Source organism: Panthera onca, chromosome D1, assembly GCF_046562875.1.
Source record: "Panthera onca isolate mPanOnc1 chromosome D1, mPanOnc1 haplotype 2, whole genome shotgun sequence".
Classification (NCBI taxonomy): domain Eukaryota; kingdom Metazoa; phylum Chordata; class Mammalia; order Carnivora; family Felidae; genus Panthera; species Panthera onca.
The window spans coordinates 40814556-40826824 of NC_138348.1; the positions used below are offsets into that span (position 1 = coordinate 40814556).

At 37.4% G+C, this 12269-nt stretch overlaps 1 protein-coding gene and 1 pseudogene across 2 annotated transcripts in view; one reads left to right on the forward strand and one right to left on the reverse strand.

Moving 5' to 3' along the window:
• Nucleotides 1-732: 732 nt before the first annotated feature.
• The window catches only part of LOC132660639 (L-lactate dehydrogenase C chain), a 43028-nt gene continuing 31491 nt past the window's right edge, over nucleotides 733-12269 (reverse strand). For both annotated transcript variants that reach the window (XM_078433291.2, XM_078433293.2), the window contains exons 5-8: nucleotides 11838-12011; nucleotides 10858-10975; nucleotides 7490-7613; nucleotides 733-1417 (exon numbers count right to left, since the gene is read on the reverse strand). In XM_078433291.2, coding sequence (XP_078289417.1) covers nucleotides 1253-1417; nucleotides 7490-7613; nucleotides 10858-10975; nucleotides 11838-12011 — 581 coding nt within the window. In that variant the 3' untranslated portion in view covers nucleotides 733-1252. The remainder of the gene's footprint in view (nucleotides 1418-7489; nucleotides 7614-10857; nucleotides 10976-11837; nucleotides 12012-12269) is intronic.
• Nucleotides 1412-3451, forward strand: LOC132661529 (WW domain-binding protein 2 pseudogene; annotated as a pseudogene).

Below are 12269 nucleotides of genomic sequence, written 5' to 3' on the forward strand. Positions count from 1 at the left end.
TATTTTGCAGGCTTTGAATACCTGCAAACATTTACTAAAATGAAGTTTTAATTTGGTGTACAAAGAACAGCTTTTAAAAAAAAAGGCAAAATCCACAGAAGACCCCTCTATCCCTGCTATCCTAACTAAACTCTCTGATGATCCTGTTTGTGCATTCAAGGGAAAAATTGAAAACAAGGAAAAAGAACAAAATATTGGGAAACTAATCATGTTCATCAGTAGAGGACCGGAATGAAAACTATTCAAACAGCAAGAATAAGAGTATGAACTGTGACTCTCTGTCCAGTGTGCGCACCTCCACGAGAGCACACGCCGTAAGTCCTTAGGGCCTGCATATGTCTTCTCATTTTTCGCCCTGGTCCTGTCCTAGTCTATAAATTACTTTGGTCCTGATTTCTTTGTTTTTGTTCAGTTGTGTATTTCTTATAGCTACCTTAAATTGTGAAATCAAGGAAATATTTCATGTATGTGTGTGTGGCATATGCATATATAAATTAGAAATACATGCACTCATATGCATATACATCAATAATCAATTAGTTGAGGTGCCCTAAATACTGTGAGATACTTGAGGGCATAAATCATGTCCTATTGACCTCATGACCGTAACACAAACAAGCGTACCAGTAGTTTGCTCCACAAATGACTTAGAGAATGGTCTAAGCTCCCTGTGTGGTATTTCAACAGAGACACCAAATCAGCTATTTGAGTTCATATGAATTGGAATAATACTTACAGGTTTGAAAACATTTAATTTTGATTTTGCCATTGAAGTTTTATTTCTGTTTCTTTCTGTTATACATGGACTTAACGTACCTGGTGCAGATCACACATAGACACACAAAGCTAATGAAGCAATATAAACTGAATATGCCTGTGCCCTAATGGAAGAATGAAATTTCAATGCTAGAAAAGGTGCTGGTTGTTTTATGGGAAGAATCATAAGTTTTGTATTATAAGGGATTATTATACATACTCTACCAAACTTGAAGTCAACTCATATATAGGATACTTCAGAAGTATTACTTGCATATGTATAGGTTGGGTATCATTAGAACAGAGTTGTAAGAGATTCATAAAGAGGGGAAATATTTTTACCATTTCCTTTTTCTAGCCTTGAGGGACTGAAGTTATGTCACGGGTTTCCAATGTTTTTTTTTAAATTTTTTACAAATCAAATGACAATACTTTCAAAATATAAAACATACAGTCTGATATCTTCTTCTATAAAACAGTGGAACATTAAGAGGCTTTAAAATACCAGCTCTTTTTGGATATTCCAAAGTATGTCTGCACTCTTCTTAAAAAGGGCCTCCTCCTCAGAATTCAAGTTAACTTTCACAATATCTGAGATACCATTTTGTCCCAAGACACAAGGGATACTGAGAAAGATTTCTTCTTTTAATCCATATAAGCCCTAAAAGGCAAAATTAGATTATTGTTCAGTAACCTGATATGGAAAAACAGCTAATGCAAAAGAGCTTCAGAATAAGAGGATACCAGAGAGACCATGGAGCTCAACTAGAATCAGAGGGTGGTAGAGTAATTATCAACAATACAAATCCTAGGGGGGTCTGGGTGGCTCAGTCCGTAAAATGTCTGACTTTGGCTCAGGTCATGATCTCGTGGTTTATGAGTTCAAGTCCCGCATCGGGCTCTGTGCTGACAGCTCAGAGCCTGGAGCCTGCTTTGGATTCTGCATCTCCCTCTCTCTCTCTGCCCCTCCCTTGCTCGTGCTCCATCTCTGTCTCTCTCTCTCTAAAATAAACGTTAAAAAAAACTTAAAAAAAAAAAAAACCAATACCAATCCTAATGTCCTATGACTCTGTGGAGTTTGTGTTCAATGAAATAAAGAACCTACCAGAGGCCTTCAAAGGGACCAAGAAAGGCAACATCTACTCCACCCCTTACCAGGTCCATCTTTCTGTCCAAAGGAAAGATGCCATCCAGTCCTTCATGATGCCATTTTATCTAATAAGGACTGCAAAATCAAGCAGCCTGTGTTTGGTATAAACTACATCAAGAGAACAGTGAAGGTTGAAGGAGGATGTGGCTGGGAAGACCGCTTTGTATAAGTTGACCTTTACACCAACAGGCACCATTGAGTTGGACAATAGATGTTACAGGTGACATCTCAATCTTCTAAAGGTGAAGCCTCCAATGGAGCCTACAGATACTCTCATATGCCCAGCAGGGCCTTTGTCTTTCCCCTGTCAATTGCAAACAGAATATGCCCTTACCCTCCTGGCTACTTCTGTCCATCACCTCCATCTGACTTCTATCCAGAACTTCCCATGATGAACATGGAATAGTTGCAACCATGGCGACCACCCTATTCTGGGCTTATGGAACCTCCAGCCAGCAGCCCTGATGTTCCCTCTATTCCTGTAGCTGAAGCCAAGGCCACAGAAGCAGCTGCCAGAGCCAGTTACAACCTGGACAACAAACACAATGCCTACATGCCCACAAACCAGTTTCTGCCACCTTCCTACTACCCCATGGAAGATAAGACCCAGTAGACACCTCACACCTCCCTGCCTTCCATCCCTCCTTGCTCTTTCCCATCTATCCCTTGGGGTTGACTTTAGGGTTGGAAGAGGCAATGGGAAGGTCTTTTTCTTCCTCCTTCCTTCCTTATAATTAAACATTACCAGGAATTAGCATGGAGGGAAGGAAGAGGCCCCTTGACTATGGAGTGGTGTTTCCCAGCTTCCCACAACAGCTCAGAGTCCACAGGTGCTACTCAGCCAAGCTTCCCTCTCACCATCTTTGGGGATTTCCTCAGGATCTCAGGGTGTGCCCCTTGTTCCTACCTCATTCTAGTCTCCCACAGAGGGCCTCTGGTCACCTCCTCCACCACAGTCCAGCTCCCTCATTTGGGTAGGCATTTTATACTCAACCTCACAAGCACCATCACATCAGCCACATGTCTTCTTCTGGGGGCCCCAGCCAGGCTATACTCACATTCCCTCCACTCTGGTCCGTCCCTATCCATGGAAGGCCACAGTCCCACCAGACTGTCAGCCCACATTCCATTCCCAGCCAGGGGTCAGCTTCAGTTACATTCACCTTCCCTTCCTTTTCCTCTCCTTTGTCATTCTGTTGCCACCTCTGTGTAACTTTTGGAGCTTTAACATGAGTTGCTAGGGATTGGGTGGAATCAGAAACGAGGCCACTGTAGGTGAGGAAGAAGCCCCTCCGTTCCCTATTGGTGTTTTGGGAATTTGTTTCCCTCTACTTTCTCTGTTTCTCTTTCGTCTAGAAGGCGCTTCTAGGACTAAAATTGAAGAATGTATGTGCATCCCGTCATGACACTTGGGGCTGTTGAGTGGGCTGGAAATAAGGCGCCTGGCCCCTGGGGCCTGGCCTTGTCTGGTCCTGTGTGATGACCATGACCTGCTACCCAGGCCCTTCTTCTCTTTAAGCTTCATTCCTGGTTGACAATATGACCCTTGAATACACTAAAACTGGCTCTCATTTGCTCCTGGATTGGCCATGAAATGAGGAAATGGCTACTTAAGAAAATTCCCTGTTTATTTGAAAAAAAAACAAAACCCAGTCAACATATTAATATGAAATAAACTGTACCCTTATTTGTTGAAAATGTGAAGTAATAAAACTGAAGTAGCTGGGTTAAAAAAAAAATAAGAGTATATGAATGATTATGCTCTTAATGTCAAATGTTTATTTTCCTATAAAATATAACTTATCCATTGATTTGTTCAGTAAAAATTATGAAATTTCCGTATTACTCAATCTCACTCTCTTCTCAGAGCATTTGACACCTCCTTGACTCTTCCTCAGGAGCAACCTCGGGAAAATTAATTGCTTATTCTCCCGCAGCCCCTGTGTATCCTCAAAAGAGGAGGGATGTGTATCCAGTGTGTACTCATTGTCTCTTTCAAAACTGTAATCCCCTACTCTCTTAACATTTCCTCTATTTTTTTGAGGCTCATCTTATTCAACTCTTCTTCCTTAATGATCATCTTCTAACCTCTTGGCTACTCTGTCTCATTCATAAAAGACTGACATCTGGCTCACAATCTTCTCTGTCCCAGTTTCTGTGATTACTTTTGGTGACTTCATTGTTCATGTGGGTAAACTAACCATAACCAATTCCCTTTCTTTCCAGTTTCTTGACTTCTTTATCTCACAGAACCTTCTCTTCCCACCCCAAGTATCCTACTGTGGACATTGTTACGGGTTCCTCCATATCCAACTTAGATCCCATGATTCATTCTGTAACCCTTTCACCATATACTAAGACCCTCTGCTTATTTTAATTTTTATGTTATAAATATTTCTTAAATTCCTCATTATTCATTTTCTTTTTATAATGTATTCATTTGTATGTAGATCATATTTGAGGGCAAAGGTCTTGAATTTGTCTGTGACCCTTTAGCAGAAAGTCAAACCTATTTTTAACATGTATATAAGCCAAAAGCTACACCTTCACCCTTCCCTTCCTCTTTCCTCACCCCCTCTTTCACACTCCACAAGTAAAACCCACACCCACATGAATTCAGCTATGCTCTCTCTCCATTCCTATGCTCAGATCCCTGGAGAAAACTACACAATAAAGTTGATCTTTAACTCACATTACAAATTAATGCACACCAACCTCAAATAAGCATCCACCTAACAGTAATTCTGTATTTTTTTTTTTTTTTGGTCAACTTCTATTTCTATCTACAAAGACGACTTCAAATCTTCTCAAACATCTGACTTTTCTATACATCCCCTGATTCTCAGCAGCAGATGATTCTGTCTCCTTTCACTAAAAAGACAGAAGTCATCAGATGCATCCAATGCCAAACTTACAAATCTACGTGATTCACTGCCTATCCTCTCTTGATTATCTCCTGTTACAATAGCTGTCTCTCCTCCTATCTAGGACTAATACCTTCATCTATGGTCTGGATCCCACTGCCTCTGCTTATTACTTCTATCTTCAATATCTTCTTTACTATCAGAATTTTATCTTTGAAAAAAGAAAGGAAAAAAAGGCAGGCGCCTGGGTGGCTCAGTTGGTTGAGTGTCTGACTCCTGATTTCAGCTCAGGTCATGGTCCCAGGGTTGTGGGATTGAGCCCCTCATTGGGCTCCACACTGAGTGTGAAGCCTGCTTAAGATTCTCTCTCTCCCCCTCTGACCCTCTGCCCCACTCACATGCTCTCTCTCTCTCACTCTGTCTCTCTAAAGTAAAAAAAAAAATTTTTTTTAAACAAAAAACGCAAACTTGCCTGGCCTTGATTTTCCTCTCCAATTATTACTCTCTTTCCTTACCGTCACAGCCAAATACCTCAAAAAAGCTGTTTATACTTGTCTTAGTTTCCTCAGAGGTTCTCAAGGGACCCTTCCAAGGGACATTTGGCACTATATGGAGACATTTTTGATTGTCAAAACTGGGGAAAGAGGGTATGCTACTGGCATCTAATAAGTATAGGCTGGAATGCTGCTAACATCCCACAATGCACAGGACAGCCCTCCAACAATGAAGAATTATCCAGCCCAAAGTCTATAGTGCCGAGGCTAAGAAAACCCTAGTGTGCTCCAATCAGACTTTCATTCCTATTACTTCATTAAACAGTTCCTGCTAAGGTTATCCATGACCTCTGTCACTTTATCCCCCTGTCATTTTTTTTAAGTTTATTTATTTTGAGAGAGAGAGAGAGACAGTATGAGTGGGAGAAGGGCAAAGAGAGAGGGAGAGAGAGAGAGATTCCCAAGCAGGCTTTGTGCTGCCAGCACAGAGCCCGGTGTGAGGCTCGAACCCATGAAGCTACAAGATCATGACCTAAGCTGAAACCAAGAGTTGGACACTTAACCAACTAAGCCACCCTATCCTCCTGGCATTTTTAATCCTCATTTACATGACTTCACAACATCAATCAACAATAGAAAACCAATTCTTTCATCTTTAAAACATCCTCCTCTCTCTTGGTTACCATGATTCCACGTTCTCTTGGTTTTTCTTTTAATTCTCTGGTCACTACTTCTTTTTGACTTTGTGGGCTCACACTATATAAACTCAACTTTTTAAAAATATCTATTTTTGAGAGACAGAGAGAGACAGCATGAGCAGGGGAGGAGCAGAGAGAGGGAGACACAGAATCTGAAGTAGGCTCCAGGCTCTGAGCTGTCAGCACAGAGCCCAATGCAAGGCTTGAACCCACGAACTGCGAGATCGGTGACCTGAGCTGAAGTCTAATGCCTAACTGACTGAGCCACCCAGGTGCCCCTAAACTCAACTTTTAACACTGGAATTCCTCAACACTCAATCTCAATCTGTCTTCTCACTTTATTATGCTCTCCTTAGGCAAGTTCATTAACATTCCTGGCTTCAGTTACTATGTATAAGGCATATCTGTTGTCTGTACCTGTCCAGCTTCTCTTCCTTTGTTGTTGTTGTTGTTGTTGTTGTTGACAGAACCTCTCTTTCCCCTTCAGGAACTGTCTCTCTCCAAACTGACTCACATTTAGAACTCCAACCCAAAACTCTTCTACAAGTTCCAGAAGCTTGTACCCAACTGCCTATTTCCTCTTGGATATTGCAAAACACCTGAAAATGAACTTGTCCGTAACTGCAAACATGATCTTTAAACGTGGCTCTCCTTGAGTATTCCCTTCCTTAGCGGCTACCACTATCTATATATAAAGGTGGAAAACAGAACCCCACAAATGGCCTTTCTTTTCCTTATTTCTCACTTCATTCCACTACCAAGTCTTATGAATGTTACCTCCTAAATACAGTATCTACAAATTTATCCCCTTCTCTTCGCCTCGACTACTATCATTTCTATTCTGAGCTACCGCACATCCTCTTGACAAGTTTCTCCATGTTTACTCTTGTCCTTTTCAAATCTGTTCCCTCCACCACAGCCATAGAAATCTTTTTAACATGAAAACTTGAAAAGAAATAAATTCTTTTAGTGGTTTTCCATAGCTCTACGGTAAGGACTCAAATCATTTTACAAGGCTTTCAGTGGACTAACCCTGCTTACTTCTCCAGCCTAACCATGCACTTCCCTTTGCTCTCTGCATTTCAACAACTGACATTTTTTTCAGAACTTCAAGTACCCTCTACTTACATCTACCTCAGTTCCTCTGTACATGCATTGCCTCTGTTTAGACTACTAGTTCAGCCTTCCAAATTAACTCCTACTCATTCAGAATAGGTCACATTTACTTCCTTAGGAAGGCTTCCCTTAACATCACCCATGCCACCACCCAGGGTAGCTAAATTCTCTTCTTGTACACTCTTAAGTACTTGGTAATTTTTCATCATAGAATTTATCATAATTTGTTAATATATATTTCCTTTTATAATTGTTTTATTAAGTCCATTTCTTTCATTAAACTCTATGAGATTAGGGCTTCTCTTTTGTTTGTTCACTATATACTCAACATCTTGCGCAATGCCTGGCACATAGTAGGGACTCAAAAATGTTAAAGAAAAGATGATAAATGAAGATTCGACTTAAGCCTACCTTAACCATAGTAGAAACTGGATGCACTCTCCTCAGATTTTTCAAAATTGATCCTACCAGATCTGTCACAGATAGTCCAATAGCCCAAGAGGTATACCCTTTCAGCTTGATAATCTGATAGCCACTACAGTTGTAGAAAGTAAAAAAATCAAATTTATGGGATGTCAACTTAGAGAACACATATTATTTTTCAGGCATCCATTTTGAAGCAACCTACATGTCAATGCCACTCTCAGAGATTTCTTCCAAAATTATTTACTAATAGCCAATAGAAATTTCTATACTAGTCTCATAAACATTATTTGCTTTAAATAATAATTAATACACCCTTCTCTTATCATAAAGGCAGAATACTAGGACATATGTGCGACTAAAGATGAAACTATTTTTATATATTTTTTATTGTTGTTTAAATCCAAACACAGAATCTGATCATCTTGAAAGTTAACATATACATCTTGCTCACCACTTAAAATTATTACTAGGGTGCCAATGTAACTTTATCTAATTGTAAGCCTGGTGTACATATTTTTCATAAGAATACATCATTAAATCAACAATATATGGAAATATGGGGAAATGTTCATGACACATTTTCAAAGGAAAATAGCAAAGTCCTAAACATTATGCAATTTCTTATCTCAGTCTTGTTAAAAACATAACACATTTATAAGAACTTTAGAATTGCATCAGTCCACAAAGTTATTAACAGTGATTCTTTTTAAGTGGTATTACAGGTGATATCATCTTCTCTACACTTCTCTGAATTTTCTTATTTTCTACAATGAATATGTATCATATTCTTGCACTGCCACCAACAGATGTGGATTGACAGTCAAAGTCAAAGAACAAAGAGGTTTTAACTTAGCACTGAGTTTATTTAGTTCTCAGAAAAGGATCCAGGACAGGAAACAGAATGTTCAACATCATTATTCATATCAGGGGGTCTTACATCCATGGAAGCACTGTTGCAAGGCCCCAGGACTTCACGCAATACACTTGGTAGCAAAAGATAAGACTGATCCCCTCAACACAAAAAAGCTGGGACTGGGCTGTACTTACTGTGGTATTGTAATTTGACTATCAATCCAAAACCAGGGCACAATTAGGGGGCATGAGGATTGCTGTCAAATTTAGGATTAACTTCCAGACTGTCAATTCAATATGACCAAGACTCTGTGGGGTAAGTAAAAAGGAAGGGAGGGAGGCTCTGCCTAGTGATTGATTGATTGATTGATTGATGAAATATGAGTTGAAGAAAGCTCTGCAGTAAATAAATGGGGAAAGATCTTACCAGTGGAATCTGGATGACAGATTTATTTTTTCAAGAATCAACAAAATGGATTGACAAAGAGAAAGGGTTGAAAATAGAATAAATATATAATCCTTTAGTTGTTATTAACCATCCTAATGAAAATAAAACTGCTGCCATAAAAAGAAGTAGGCAAAGTGAGCATATAGAACAAGCAGTTTTAAGGCTACTATATTAAGACAAAAACTAATTGCTCTATTAGAAACCTGGAAGGACATCCTATTAAATCATGATGTCATTACCCTACAATTGGTTAGGCACTAGAAAATCAGAGGCTATGACATAAAAGTGGTGAGTTGTTTTTAGATAAATACTAGCAGTATCTCAGGATTCTTTATAATTATAGATCCTTTGCTAAATGACCAAGGGGGGAATAATTTAATTTGGACACTGCATTATTGAGAGGACTAACTGGAATAAGTACTGATCTGTAATATGTTGCAGTATTTGGTTTTTAAATCACGCAGGACTTCAGTGGAAAAGGTGGTCTTAATCATTATTCCCTTATAGCAACAGTGTTTCAAATTTAACATTCCCTGGGGTACGATGATTAGGAATTTGGTAGACAAAGACTAACACTGTAACATCCCTGTAAGAAGTAGATGGGCTGCTCCATGACACTTGGAAACCAGTATTGGCTAAAACATATTCCTTAGGGCATGGGTTGTGGTTCTGCCTCTGTATCAGATTGATTCCTGAATTTGCTGGGAACTGGCCCTTACTGGCCCCTATATCTAGAAATACATGGCATATGGGTAAGGACACTTGTGTTGAAAAGGGTAGGAAATGATACTGTAGTATTAACATAATTATATGCTAGACATTAACTTAAAAGTGATTTCTAAGTTCTAGAAGTTCTACTAACATGTAACTTGGCTGAAGCATGAGGGAGAATCATGCATGCTATTAAAGCTGATGTATATAGAGTCAGACACTTCACTTACAAGTAAAATTAGTTAACTTCTGATCATCTGATCAGTTTCATGTTTTTTTCATCAAATCATTTGATAAACACTTAATAATTTCTAAGTACTGTTCTAACCATTTTACTCCACTAACTCATTTACTCTTCATAATAATTTTCTAAGGTAGGTTCTCCTATTATCCCCATTTTAAATATGAAGAAAATGATGTGCAACATTATTTACAATAGCCAAAATATGGAAGCCACCCAAATGCCCATTGATAGATAAATGGTAAAGATGTGGTGAAATATTACACCACAGTGGAATATTACTTAGCCATAAAAAGAATGAAATCGTACCATTTGCAATAACATCAATAAACTTAAAGGGCACTGCTAAGTGAAATAAGACAGAGAAATAGTGATACCATACAATTTCACTTATATGTGGAATATAAATAACAAAACATACAAACAAACAAAAAACAGACTCTTAAGTACAGAGAACAAACTGGTAGTTGCCAGTGAAGAGGTGGGTAGAGGGATGGGTGAAATAAATAAAAGTTATTAATAGATATAAACTCCCAGTTATAAAATAAATAAGTGATGAAGATAAAAAGTACAGCATAGAGAATATAGCCAATAATATTATAATAATGTATGATGACAGATGGTGACTATATCTACTGTGGGAGCACTAAGTAATACATAGAAATGTCAGTCAATATCAGCATGTTGTATACCTGAAACTAGTATAACATTGTATGCTAATGAAACTTCAATAGAAAAAAAAAAAAGATGAGGGAACTGAGATTTTAATATTTTAAATACGTTCTCAATATCACACCACTAAAAAATGGTGAAGCCAGGTTTCAAGCCTGAGCACCTTGGTTCAAAGTCCATGATCAAAATCACTGTGATATATTACCCTCAAACACAAATGAGTTCTTATAAAATGATAAACAGATTTTCCTTTTGAAAAATAATCCCCAAAGAAAGCTATGCAGAATATAAGTCTAAATTTGGGAATTTCCAAAAAGTTAGAATTCGTTATCTCACAAAAAGCAAAGATCAACTATAGACTTTTTGCGTGTGAATCTTACTCTTAAAACTGATTATTAAGGCACTGAGACACTGAATGAGTACTGTTACCTTTCAATAACTTGTTTATGGATATTTTTCCATTGGTCCTTGTCTGAATCAGTTCCTAATTTAGGGTCTAGACTCTTCAGGGCAACACCAGCAACATTCACCCCACTCCATAAGGGCACTAAAAGAAACAGATCTCAGAATAAATTCTTCTTCCCCATACTGTATCAGTTGTTTGAGTTCAATGGGTTTACATTTTAAAGTTAGGTAACTACCTTACACATAATATAAAAATAAGTTTAAATGGACAAAATAAAGAAATATAAACAAAATTATAAAAATATATTTTTTAATTTTAAAAAATTTATATTTTTTATATTAAAAAAATTTATATTTTTTAATTTTAAAAAATTTATATTTTTTATATTTAAAAAATTTATATTTTTTAATTTTAAAAAATTTGTATTTTTTATATTTAAAAAATTTATATTTTTTAAAGTGTTAGAAAGATATGTAGAATTATTTTATATTTGTGTGGTATAGAAGGCATTTTAAAGCAAGATGCAAATAAAGAATCCACAAAGAAAAGGACTGATAAGGAAATATAAAATATCATAAGCAACTAGAGAAAAAGAGCAACAAATTAATACTACTCAATAGTAACAAAGAGCTGACAGGGAATAACCATCAACCTAGAATCTCGTATCAGTTAAACTGTCATTCAAGAATGGGGTGAAACTAAAACACTTCTGCATAAACAAAACTGACAGGATATACTTCAAGAAAAAAAAAAAGATCTCCAGAGAAGAGAAACACTCATAGACTTTCAAAACAGCTATATGTTACATGCATTGTTTTATGAGACGTAGCTAAACCCATGAACAGAAGACAAAGTAGAGGAATAGAAAAATACACCAGGGAAATACCAAGCAACTGAAAGTTGTGTAGCTATATTAATATCAGAAAAAAATAGACTTTAAAGAAAATACGTATTATTGTAGATAAGAAGTGTAATTACATAATGGTAATAGGTTTATACTTACCACTAGAATCACCATGTTCTCCAATAATCCAACCATGGCAGCTTGTGGGATGAACACCCAACTTCTCCCCAATTAGGTAACGGAAACGGGCAGAGTCTAGATTACAACCACTTCCAATTACACGAGTTGCAGGTAAGCCACTTAGCTTCCAGACCACATATGTCAAAATATCCACTAGAAGGAACAATTTGTTAGAAAAAAATTAATAGTAACTTCGTTCTACAATTTGCTTTTCTGAATAAGTAAATGGTCATAAAATCAAATACAGATTCATTACAGAGTTCAAAGTAAAGCAAGTCAACAAAGAAATTAGGAAGGATTATCTCCCATACAGATTTTTAAAAGGTTAAATTACTCACAATCAGAATTTTAAAACAAAAAAAAAAAAATCTCCTTTTGAGATAAAGCATGTACCTGTCTGTGTGTTTAATA